This window comes from Musca autumnalis, unplaced genomic scaffold (genome assembly GCF_047663935.1).
Source record: "Musca autumnalis isolate F117 unplaced genomic scaffold, ASM4766393v1 scaffold_2, whole genome shotgun sequence".
NCBI lineage: Eukaryota > Metazoa > Arthropoda > Insecta > Diptera > Muscidae > Musca > Musca autumnalis.
Genome location: NW_027411755.1, coordinates 197,296,131 through 197,309,622, shown reverse-complemented (window position 1 = coordinate 197,309,622; position 13,492 = coordinate 197,296,131). Strand labels below are relative to the sequence as shown.

General features: G+C 23.9%; 2 protein-coding genes across 2 annotated transcripts in view; one reads left to right on the top strand and one right to left on the bottom strand.

Annotated features, from left to right (window-relative positions):
- Positions 1–12,892, top strand: part of LOC141395078 (UPAR/Ly6 domain-containing protein bero-like) — a 36,701-nt gene extending 23,809 nt beyond the window's left edge. Inside the window, exon 3 of the mRNA XM_073970499.1 lies at positions 12,563–12,892. Coding sequence (XP_073826600.1) covers positions 12,563–12,789 — 227 coding nt within the window. The 3' untranslated portion in view covers positions 12,790–12,892. The remainder of the gene's footprint in view (positions 1–12,562) is intronic.
- On the bottom strand, positions 3,038–12,269 carry LOC141395075 (rho guanine nucleotide exchange factor 25-like). The gene is made up of 6 exons (XM_073970497.1): positions 11,842–12,269; positions 4,091–4,207; positions 3,832–4,021; positions 3,649–3,780; positions 3,347–3,580; positions 3,038–3,277 (listed from the first exon to the last, which is right to left on the bottom strand). Exons 1-6 carry the CDS (start codon positions 11,955–11,957, stop codon positions 3,038–3,040), a joined length of 1,029 nt encoding a protein of 342 aa, XP_073826598.1. The 5' UTR covers positions 11,958–12,269.
- Positions 12,893–13,492: the final 600 nt, after the last annotated feature.

Sequence of the window (13,492 nt, the reverse complement as noted above, 5' to 3'; positions counted from 1 at the left end):
GCAGAGAAAGATTTCTCCAATACCGCCAACACCAAGAGTATTGCGGGAAATTCAGAATCTTCACCCTTCTCCTCTCGCAGGCAATGCTCCTGCAGTATCATCAATGGCCATTATGCAGCAAAACAATGAATACTCGCCTCATTCCATCCAAAACATATTTCGTGGTGCCATCCCAGCTGATCAAATAACTCCAGGAGATACGTCAAGGCTGTTTGGACCACCGGTAAAGGCAAGACGTAAAGAAGACGATGAGTACATAGACAGCATATTCCTGCCGTTGTACAGTATTGGAATTCGCATGTCGAAAGAAAATGTTGTAGTTTCTCACGAACGAACAAATGTCACCATACCAAACATTGATGCTCTTGATGCAGCTTTACTCCAGGGGGAGATGCCCACAAAAAAGCTCACAAGGTTCCGTCAGAGAAGAACCCCAAGACGCAGAGGAAGGCGAAAAAGTAAAGGTTCTGATGCTTAATCGGGACGATTAGGGCATCAGAAGGGGGAGACTGAAGCGGATCAACTTTAAAATACCATGAACTATTTTATTTTTACTTTATTTCATATGTTTACTTTTCACTGAATTCCACTTATGTACATATTTTATTTATCATAGTCTAAACACTTACGTTTTCATTTAGCATTTAGATATTAAGAATACAACCCTGATTTAAATATTAGAATTTAACAGCTAAAAATACAACCATGTACATATTTTGTAAACATTACTATTAATTTACATCTTTGATCCTAATACCTTTTGTACACAACCAATACTAGTTGACTTACTCGCTTCTCACACCGAGTACTTAAACGAATCCAAATTTCAATAAAGTCACTCTAACTTGTTTAGCCAACATTGAAAGTTTATAATCTACCACGCTTGCCCAAGTTGATGGATATAGATTCATAAGCTGGAAATAAACACTAAACAAAGAGTAAAAGTATTCATTCAAAAGAAATCTTGTGTTGTTCTTTCGTATGAAGCCATATCAGCTACGCTCACAAGCTGCTTTATTGAATAGAGCTGCTTTATCCTTCATTAAAAAATATCCCTTAAAAATCCACGTTTATGTCCTTCATTAAAAAATATTCTTTAAAAATCCTTCATTAAAAAAATATCCCTTAAAAATCCACGTTTATGTCCTTCATCACAAAATATTCTTTAAAAAATCCACGTTTATGTCCTTCATCACAAAATATTCTTTAAAAAATCCACGTTTATGTCCTTCATCACAAAATATTCTTTAAAAAATCCACGTTTATGTCCTTCATCACAAAATATTCTTTAAAAAATCCACGTTTATGTCCTTCATCACAAAATATTCTTTAAAAAATCCACGTTTATGTCCTTCATCACAAAATATTCTTTAAAAAATCCACGTTTATGTCCTTCATCACAAAATATTCTTTAAAAAATCCACGTTTATGTCCTTCATCACAAAATATTCTTTAAAAAATCCACGTTTATGTCCTTCATCACAAAATATTCTTTAAAAAATCCACGTTTATGTCCTTCATCACAAAATATTCTTTAAAAAATCCACGTTTATGTCCTTCATCACAAAATATTCTTTAAAAAATCCACGTTTATGTCCTTCATCACAAAATATTCTTTAAAAAATCCACGTTTATGTCCTTCATCACAAAATATTCTTTAAAAAATCCACGTTTATGTCCTTCATCACAAAATATTCTTTAAAAAATCCACGTTTATGTCCTTCATCACAAAATATTCTTTAAAAAATCCACGTTTATGTCCTTCATCACAAAATATTCTTTAAAAAATCCACGTTTATGTCCTTCATCACAAAATATTCTTTAAAAAATCCACGTTTATGTCCTTCATCACAAAATATTCTTTAAAAAATCCACGTTTATGTTCTTCATCAAAAAATATTCTTTAAAAAAATCCACGTTTATGTTCTTCATCAAAAAATAATCTTTAAAAAATCCACGTTTATGTCCTTCATCAAAAAATATTCTTTAAAAAATCTACGTTTATGTTCTTCATCAAAAAATATTTTTTAATAAATCCACGTTCATGTTCTTCATCAAAAAATATTCTTTAAAAAATCCAAGTTTATGTCCTTCATCAAAAAATATTTTTTTTTTTAAAAAATCCTCGTCTATGTCCTTCATCAAAAAATATTTTTTAAAAATCCACGTTTATGTCCCTCATCAAAAAATATTCTTTAAAAAATCTACGTTTATGTTCTTCATCAAAAAATATTTTTTAATAAATCCACGTTCATGTTCTTCATCAAAAAATATTTTTTAATAAATCCACATTTAAGTTCTTCATCAAAAAATATTTTTTAAAAAATCCAAGTTTATGTTCTTCATCAAAAAATATTTTTTTTTAAAAATACACATTTATGTTCTTCATTAAAAAATATTTTTTTAAAAAATCCACGTTTATGTTCTTCATCAAAAAATATTTTTTTAAAAAATCCACGTTTATGTTCTTCATCAAAAAATATTTTTTAAAAAATCCACGTTTATGTTCTTCATCAAAAAATATTTTTTTAAAAAATCCACGTTTATGTTCTTCATCAAAAAATATTTTTTAAAAAATCCACGTTTATGTTCTTCAACAAAAAATATTTTTTAAAAAATCCACGTTTATGTCCTTCATCAAAAATTATTCTTTAAAAAATCCACGTTTATGTCCTTCATCAAAAATTATTCTTTAAAAAATCCACGTTTATGTACTTCATCAAAAATTATTCTTTAAAAAATCCACGTTTATGTCCTTCATCAAAAAATATTCTTTAAAAATCCACGTTTATGTCCTTCATCAAAAAATATTCTTTAAAAAATCCACGTTTATGTCCTTCATCAAAAAATATTCTTTAAAAATCCACGATTATGTCCTTCATCAAAAAATATTTTTTAAAAAATCCATGTTTAGGGCAAAAAAATATTGTCTAAAACAACATTTATGAATCTGTTGTTGAATAAAAAATCCACAATTTTTGGAAATTTTAAATATTCTAATTATTATTAAATTCTAATTATTTTGTCATAAAATAATTTACATATTTCCACATTTTTTCATATATTGCATCTTTTCTTTCGTCTCTTCTGTGGGATTTTCCAAAAATGCTATAAATTCTGACTGCATTTGTAGTTGGTCTTGCAATTGCATAAACCACAGATGATGGACCTCTTCACTTGGTCCCTGGCAAATAATTGGTGTGAAAATATATTTTGAATCTGTGGTTTTTAAAGAAAATTCTCTTTTAGACAAAACCTGCATTTGCACCTTATTCATCTGTAAATGTACGAAGAAGAAGAAAATAAATTCAAATCTAATTTATGTGGATAATATAAGGACATTTACCGGAATTTGCAGGCAATATTCGTAGCATGGCGTACCATTTTTATCCTTGGGCTTTTTTCGATCAGTGAATACCAATAGACGTGTAAACAGAAACACATAATGCCGTCTCTTTTTGCCATCATATTTACAGTGAAGATATTCATGGAATAATAATTTTCCATGATCATAAATGTCACCCTTAAAATTCTTCATACCACCTAGGGCACCAAATTCATAGATGTGTTTTTGGACTTTCTGCAAGGGATTGAAATTGAAATCTGTTTTTACGATTTTATATACATATGTATGTTCTATTCACAAACCACAATCATTTGATGTGCTATTTCCATTGATTCCCAATCAGTATCAGCTTCCCTAAGATTGTCTGTTAATTTCCAAATCAAAGATTCATATTGAACCAAACGGTGAACCGGCAATTTCAATAGAAAGCTTAGCTAAAAATAAATATCATGTAAAATTTGCTGTAATTTAACCACAAAACTTACCTCCCATTTCAATTTCAATTTTTCCTGAACCGCTCTAAAATATTCCGTGTGTTGTTTTAGAATGCATTGGGCAATTGGTAAATTATTACAATATTTGGCATACATTTGAAAATCAGCATCAAACTTTAATATGACTCTACCCAATTCGGATGTAGCGTGTCGATAATGACTTAAGGTTTTCAAAAAGAAACTAAAATGTAAAATAGATTAATTAATGTGATAAATAATTAAAATGACATATTGTGAAGGGCTCACTTACTCTCTGTGCCAATGGAAAATGCTTTCAATATTGCAAAATATAATACGGAACCTAGAATCCCTTAAATCGTCAGGTATCTTTATTACGGGTGTCGTCTTGCGAAATTCCTGTAAATACCTGGGAAAAGAAAAAAATATGAACATATTACCAATTGAAATAAAATAAAGCCATTCGGGAGTACATCAAAAACCATGAAGAACAGATTCCTTATAAGTCGGTCAACATCTCAATTTATTTATTTTTCTAACAATTGCACCTACCGACCATAAATGTTTTCAATAAACGTGGATTTTTTTAAAAATATTTTTTCGAAAATTGTTAATTTTTTAAAAATATATTTTCCAATTATCTTGGATTTTTTATAAAAATATTTTTTCAATAATCGTAGATTTTTTAAAAAATATATTTTTTCATAATCGTGGATTTAAAAAAAATATTTTTCAATAATGGTGGATTTTTTAAAAAATATATTTTTTCAATAATCGTGGATTTTTTAAAAAATATATTTTTTCAATAATCGTGGATTTTTTAAAAAATATTCTTTAAATAATCGTGGATTTAACAAAAATATTCTTTTAATAATAGTGGATTTAAAAAAAATATTTTTAAATAATTGTGGATTTAAAAAAAAAAATATTTTTTAATAATCGCAGATTTTTTTAAAAAATAAATTTTCAATAATCTTGGATTTTTTTAAAAAATATCTCTTCAATAATCGTGAATTGTTAAAAGAAATATTTTTTCAATTATCGTGGATTTTTAAAAAAATATTTTTGCAGTAATAGTGGATTTTTTAAAAAATATTTTTTGAATAATCATTGATTTAAAAACAAAATTCAATAATCCCCGAATTTTCAAAAAATATTTTTGCAATAATCGTGGGTTTTTTTAAAAAATATATTTTCAATAGTCGTGGACTTTTAAAAAAAAAAATATTTGTTTCAATAATTGTGAGTTTTTAAAAAAAAAAAATTTCAATAATCGTGGATTTTTTAAAAAATTTTGTTTCAATAATTGTGAATTTATTAAAAAAATATTTTTTCAATAATCGAGGATTTTTATAAAAATATTTATTCAATATTCGTGGATTTTTTAAAAAATATTTTTTCGAAAATAGTGGATTTTCTATTTTTTTTAATAATCGTATATTAAAAAAAATTCAATAATCGTGGAATTTTTAAAAAAATATTTTTTCAATAATCGTGGAATTTTTAAAAAATAGTTTTTCAATAATCGTGGATTTTTTAAAAATGGTTTTTTATAATCGTTCATTTAAAAAAAAAATTGTTTTTCTATAATCGTGAACTTTTTAAGAGGGTTGGCGTTTTATTTGGGATGACGACTTCTATTTTGTTTTTCAAAATAGTCAGGCTTAATCCCATAGTCGTTGTTTTAATATTTGAGTGTTTCTTTGCAAACTTGGGTATACAAAGTTTGTTCTTGAAAACAAGAAACAAAGGAACTGATGAAGATCTGTGGCGAGATCTGAAACTATAGTCTTCCCTGCCTTACCCCTTGGTAAACATCGCAAATTTTTCCCACTAATAAATTAAAGTTGTTTTAATAAAATATTAAAACAACGACTATGGTATTAAGCCTGACTACAAAAGTGAACTTTTTAATTTTTTTTTTTCAATACCGTGGATTTTTTTAGAAAAATATTATATCAATAATAGTGGATTTTTTAAAAAATATTATCTCAATAATCGCGGATTTTTTAAAAAATAATTTTTCAATAATCGTGGATTTTTTAAAAAATAATTTTTCAACAATCGTGGATTTTTTAAAAACTAATTTTTCAATAATCGTGAATTTTTTAAAAAATAATTTTTTAATAATGTTGGATTTAAAAAAACAATTTTTCATTAATCGTGGATTTTTTAAAAAAATAATTTTTCAATAATCGTGGATTAAAAAAAAAAACATTTGTTTCAATAATCGTGGATTTAAAAAAAAACATTTGTTTCAATAATCGTGGATTTAAAAAAAAAACATTTGTTTCAATAATCGTGGATTTAAAAAAAACATTTGTTTCAATAATCGTGGATTTAAAAAAAAAAACATTTGTTTCAATAATCGTGGATTTAAAAAAAAAACATTTGTTTCAATAATCGTGGATTTAAAAAAAAACATTTGTTTCAATAATCGTGGATTTAAAAAAAAAACATTTGTTTCAATAATCGTGGATTTTTTAATAAAAACATTTGTTTCAAAAGTAGTGAATTTTTTAAAAAATATTTTTTATTTTTTAAATAATGAACTTTCAATGATCGTGGATTTTTTAAAAAACATTTGTTTCAGTAGTTGTGAATTTTTTAAAAAAATATTTTTTATTTAAAAAAAAATTCAATAATCGTATATTATTTAAAAAAAAAAAAACATTTGTTTCAATAATTGTGAATTTTTTTAAAAAAAATATTTTATCAATAAATGTGTATTTTTAAAAAATATTTTTTCAATAATTGTTAATAATAATAATATTCTTCCACAAACATCCCATAAGGGACAAGGGAGACTTCTCTCATATCAATGAGTGCACCCCGATTCATATTAGCTCAATGATATGGGACCTACTGTTTATCGCCGAGTCCCAACGGCGTGTCTAAGACACCACTTTTGTAGAGAAGTTTTACATGGCTGATATACTCAGGAAATGTCGCCAACATTACTGAGGGGTATTTTGTGTGTGTTTTGATGTCGCCTGGCCGGGGAATCGAAGCCACGACCTTATGTGTGCAAGGCGGGTGTGCATACCATTGCACCACGGTGGCACCAATAATTGTTAATTTTTTAAAAAAATATATTGCTTTAATAATTGTTAATTTTTGAAAAAAATATTGTTTCAATAATTGTGAATATTTTTAAAAATTATTTTTTCAATAATCGTGAATTTTTTAAAAAAATATTTTTTCAAAAATAGTGGATTTTTTAATGTTTTTTTTTTAATAATCGTGTATTTAAAAAAATTCAATAATCGTGTATTTAAAAAAATTTCAATAATCGTGTATTTAAAAAAATTTCAATAATCGTGGATTTTTTAAAAAATATTTTTTCGATAATCGTGGATTTTTTAAAAAATATTTTTTCAATAATCGTGGATTTTGTAAAAATTATTTTTTCAATAAACGTGGATTTTTTAAAAAACATTTTTTCAATAATCGTGGATTTTTTAAAAAACATTTTTTCAATAATAGTGAATTTTTTAAAAAAATATTTTTCAATAATAGTGAATTTTTTAAAAAAATATTTTTCAATAATAGTGAATTTTTAAAAAAATATTTTTTTAATAATCGTGGGTTTTTTAAAAAATATTTTTCAATAATAGTGAATTTTTTAAAAAAATATTTTTTTAATAATCGTGGATTTTTTAAAAAATATTTTTTCAATAATCGTGCATGTTTAAAAAAAATATTTTTTCAATAATCGTGGATTTTTTTAAAAAAAATATTTTTTCAATAATCGGTTTTTTATAATCGTTCATTTAAAAAAAAAATTGTTTTTCTATAATCGTGAACTTTTTAAGAGGGTTGGCGTTTTATTTGGGATGACGACTTCTATTTTGTTTTTCAAAATAGTCAGGCTTAATCCCATAGTCGTTGTTTTAATATTTGAGTGTTTCTTTGCAAACTTGGGTATACAAAGTTTGTTCTTGAAAACAAGAAACAAAGGAACTGATGAAGATCTGTGGCGAGATCTGAAACTATAGTCTTCCCTGCCTTACCCCTTGGTAAACATCGCAAATTTTTCCCACTAATAAATTAAAGTTGTTTTAATAAAATATTAAAACAACGACTATGGTATTAAGCCTGACTACAAAAGTGAACTTTTTAATTTTTTTTTTTCAATACCGTGGATTTTTTTAGAAAAATATTATATCAATAATAGTGGATTTTTTAAAAAATATTATCTCAATAATCGCGGATTTTTTAAAAAATAATTTTTCAATAATCGTGGATTTTTTAAAAAATAATTTTTCAACAATCGTGGATTTTTTAAAAACTAATTTTTCAATAATCGTGAATTTTTTAAAAAATAATTTTTTAATAATGTTGGATTTAAAAAAACAATTTTTCATTAATCGTGGATTTTTTAAAAAAATAATTTTTCAATAATCGTGGATTAAAAAAAAAACATTTGTTTCAATAATCGTGGATTTAAAAAAAAACATTTGTTTCAATAATCGTGGATTTAAAAAAAAAACATTTGTTTCAATAATCGTGGATTTAAAAAAAACATTTGTATCAATAATCGTGGATTTAAAAAAAAAACATTTGTTTCAATAATCGTGGATTTAAAAAAAAAAACATTTGTTTCAATAATCGTGGATTTAAAAAAAAACATTTGTTTCAATAATCGTGGATTTAAAAAAAAAACATTTGTTTCAATAATCGTGGATTTTTTAATAAAAACATTTGTTTCAAAAGTAGTGAATTTTTTAAAAAATATTTTTTATTTTTTAAATAATGAACTTTCAATGATCGTGGATTTTTTAAAAAACATTTGTTTCAGTAGTTGTGAATTTTTTAAAAAAATATTTTTTATTTAAAAAAAAATTCAATAATCGTATATTATTTAAAAAAAAAAAACATTTGTTTCAATAATTGTGAATTTTTTTAAAAAAAAATATTTTATCAATAAATGTGTATTTTTAAAAAATATTTTTTCAATAATTGTTAATAATAATAATATTCTTCCACAAACATCCCATAAGGGACAAGGGAGACTTCTCTCATATCAATGAGTGCACCCCGATTCATATTAGCTCAATGATATGGGACCTACTGTTTATCGCCGAGTCCCAACGGCGTGTCTAAGACACCACTTTTGTAGAGAAGTTTTACATGGCTGATATACTCAGGAAATGTCGCCAACATTACTGAGGGGTATTTTGTGTGTGTTTTGATGTCGCCTGGCCGGGGAATCGAAGCCACGACCTTATGTGTGCAAGGCGGGTGTGCATACCATTGCACCACGGTGGCACCAATAATTGTTAATTTTTTAAAAAAATATATTGCTTTAATAATTGTTAATTTTTGAAAAAAATATTGTTTCAATAATTGTGAATATTTTTAAAAATTATTTTTTCAATAATCGTGGATTTATTAAAAATTATTTTTTCAATAATCGTGAATTTTTTAAAAAAATATTTTTTCAAAAATAGTGGATTTTTTAATGTTTTTTTTTTTTAATAATCGTGTATTTAAAAAAATTCAATAATCGTGTATTTAAAAAAATTTCAATAATCGTGTATTTAAAAAAATTTCAATAATCGTGGATTTTTTAAAAAATATTTTTTCGATAATCGTGGATTTTTTAAAAAATATTTTTTCAATAATCGTGGATTTTGTAAAAATTATTTTTTCAATAAACGTGGATTTTTTAAAAAACATTTTTTCAATAATCGTGGATTTTTTAAAAAACATTTTTTCAATAATAGTGAATTTTTTAAAAAAATATTTTTCAATAATAGTGAATTTTTTAAAAAAATATTTTTCAATAATAGTGAATTTTTAAAAAAATATTTTTTTAATAATCGTGGGTTTTTTAAAAAATATTTTTCAATAATAGTGAATTTTTTAAAAAAATATTTTTTTAATAATCGTGGATTTTTTAAAAAATATTTTTTCAATAATCGTGCATGTTTAAAAAAAATATTTTTTCAATAATCGTGGATTTTTTTAAAAAAAATATTTTTTCAATAATCGTGGATTTTTTAAAAAAAAATATTTTTTCAATAATCGAGGATTTTTTTAAAAAATATTTGCTCAATAATCGTGGATGTTTAAAAAAAATATTTTTTCAATAATCGTGGATTTTTTTAAAAAAAAATATTTTTTCAATAATCGTGGATTTTTTAAAAAAAAATATTTTTTCAATAATCGTGAATTTTTAAAAAAAATATTTTTTCAATAATCGTGGATTTTTAAAAAAAAATATTTTTTCAAAAATCGTGGATTTTTAAAAAAAATATTTTTTCAATAATCGTGGATTTTTAAAAAAAATATTTTTTCAATAATCGTTGATTTTTAAAAAAAATATTTTTTCAATAATCGTGGATTTTTAAAAAAAATATTTTTTCAATAATCGTGGATTTTTAAAAAAAATATTTTTTCAATAATCGTGGATTTTTAAAAAAAATATTTTTTCAATAATCGTGGATTTTAAAAAAAAATATTTTTTCAATAATCGTGGATTTTTAAAAAAAAATATTTTTTCAATAATCGTGGATTTTTAAAAAAAATATTTTTTCAATAATCGTGGATTTTTAAAAAAAAATATTTTTTCAATAATTTTTAAAAAATAGTTTTTCTATAATCTTGGATTTTTTAAAAAAAAATATTTTTTCAATAATTTCTAAAAAATAGTTTTTCAATAATCTTGGATTTTTTAAAAAATATTTTATTTTTTAAAATGAACTTTTTTAAATGAACTTTAAAAATTTTTTTTCAATATCGTGGATTTTTTAAAAAATATTTTATAATAATCGCGAACTTAAAATTTTTTTTTTTTTTAATATCGTGGATTTTTTAAAACAATATTTTTTCAATAATTTTGAATTTTTTAAAAAAATATTTTTTCAATAATCGTGGATTTTTAAAAAAAAATTTAAAAAAAAATATTTCATATATATATTTCATATTTTTACGAAATATTTTTTCAATAATCGTGGATTTTTAAACAATATTTTTTTAATAATCGTGGATTTAAAAAAAAATACCTTTTCATATTCGTGGATTTAAAAAAAAACCTTTTCATATTCGTGGATTTTTTAAAAAATAATTTTTCATATTCGTGGATTTTTAAAGAAATATTTTTTCAATAATTGTGAATTTTTTAAAAAGCATTTTTTCAATAATTGTGGATTTTTTAAAAAGTATTTATTTCGATAATTGTGGATTTTTTAAAAGTATTTTTTCAATAATTTTGGATTTTTTACAAATAACTTTTGCAAAAGTTGTGGTTTTTTAAAAAGTATTTTTCAATAATTGTGGATTTTTTAAAAAGTATTTTTTTCGATAATTGTAGATTTTTAAAAAGTATTTTTTTCAATAATTTTGGATTTTTTACAAATAATTGTTGCGAAAATTGTGTTTTTTAAAAAGTATTTTTTCAATAATCATGTATTTTATATATTTTTTCATGAACCTTCGGACCAAGAAAGAGGAATTTTTTAAAGAATATTTTTGTACCCTCCATTATAATATGGAGGACATATTAAATTTATTTTGCCGTTTGTAATAGATTTAAATAATCATTTGAGGTTCCCAGTGTTCAAAAAAAATTCTCCAACCCCTCTCACACTCTCTCTATCTTATGTCTTTTTGGTGGTAAAGACTTTGTTGATTGGATCAATCAGAAAATTAATTTGGCCCACTTATTATATTTATCCCACATCTGCCTACCAATTTTACACTGGAAACTTCCAAAACTTCTATTGCAATATTAACAAGTGTTATGTCTACTCGGTACGCTAAAGTCACACTAAAGCTAATTTTAATGAGAAAATTTAGCTACAAATGCCAAAAATCAGCGGTACCGTTATGTGACTTTGAACCTATTTCTGGCTAACATTCGTTACCTGCTAAGGTAAATTTGTAAATAAAATATCTTGGCGCCTCTAAGTAGTAGTTTCATACTCTTATTTAGAGATTTTACACAAAAATATTTTTTTTTTAATATAACTAAAGTTGGTTATAAATATTACTAAATTAATTATTAAACCACAATTATAAGTTTTTGTTTTTAATTACCCTTCAACAATGTACGACAAATGTTCTACATAGACCTTCTCCTCCTGTACTAGTTCCGATAATGTTGTTTCTAGTTTTCGTAAACTAGTTGATCTTCGTTGACTTCTTGTTGTCATTTTGTTTTAAATATTATTTTCGTGCTATTTATTGTTTTAGAAATATATTTTAAAATGATGTTTTGCCACAATGAACGCTACTTTCAAACTGAAATATAAAAAGGGAATTTCATTCACTTCTAAATTTGTAACAAAAAAACCACAAGTTCATCATCGGATGGATGGATGGATCGATCACTCACTCAGTCATTCATCATCAGTTGAATTTTGAAGTGGGACTTAATGTGACGTAAGAAAAATAAATAAATAAAAATTAGTTATGGTGCTCAGATAGACAGGCGGAGGTATATGACTAAATCGGCTCTAAATTGTCTGCAACGAATTTAGTCCTCACAAGCTTGTGGTCCATAACCATTATGTCTATAATATATAATTTGGTATTGTATACGATATTTGGTATGTATAGTATACGATTTTGCCGAAACTTGAACAATGGTAAAATGTCTTCCAATCATACATCAACTTTCAAGAAATTTTATATCGGACAACTCCTTTCGGTGCCTCCCTCTCAAAAGTTCAAATTTTCCAAGCATCCCTATACTCTTGATGATTTAACATAGCTTCCAAATAACTAAGTTTGTTCGTTTCGTTTGTTTTTTTTTCAGTTGAAGGCAATCGTTTCTTTATTCGTCGTTCATGCTATTTTGGAGACTTGGAGAATACCCGAGAAGCATGTGAAACCGAAGATCCATATTTACCCTATGCCGATTTGTTGGATTGTGAGGTTTGCAGTGAAGATCTTTGCAATACCGATGTTGGTCAGCAAAGCAAGCCGACCTGGTACACCATTGCAGCTTTTCTTATCGCATTGATTTTTGCCCGCATGTGGTAGATGGAATTTTAATTTAATAAAACCCACATATTTTTGTAAATTTATATTTTTATATACAAAATATATAGTTAAATAAAATAGAATTTATATTTGGTAATCTATTTATTAGGGTATTTCATTATTTTAAAATATTTTTTAGTAATGGTGGATTTTTTAAAAAATTAATTTTTCAATAATCATGAATTTTTTTGAAAATGTTTCTCCAATAATAGGGGATTTTTAAAAAAATATTTTTCTCAATAATCGTGGATTTTTTAAAAATATTCTTTTAATAATCGTGGATTTTTTTAAAAATATAATTTTAATAATCGTTGATTTTTTAAATATATTCTTTTAATAATCGTGGATTTTTTTAATAAATATTTTTTTAATAATCGTGGATTTACAAAAAAAAATATTTTTTAATAATCGTGGATTTACAAAAAAATATTTTTTCAATAATCGTGGATTTAAAAAAAAAATATATTTTTTAATAATCGTGGATTAAAAAAATATTTTTTTAATAATCGTGGATTAAAAAAAATATTTTTTTAAAAATCGTGGATTTAAAAAAATATTTTTTTAAAAATCGTTTTTAATAAACATGGACATTTTGAAAAATATTTTTTTTCAATATTCGTGGATTTTTTAAAAAATGTTTTTCTTTTTCAATATTCGTGGATTTTTTTTTTTCAAAATAATTTTTTCAATAATCATGGACATT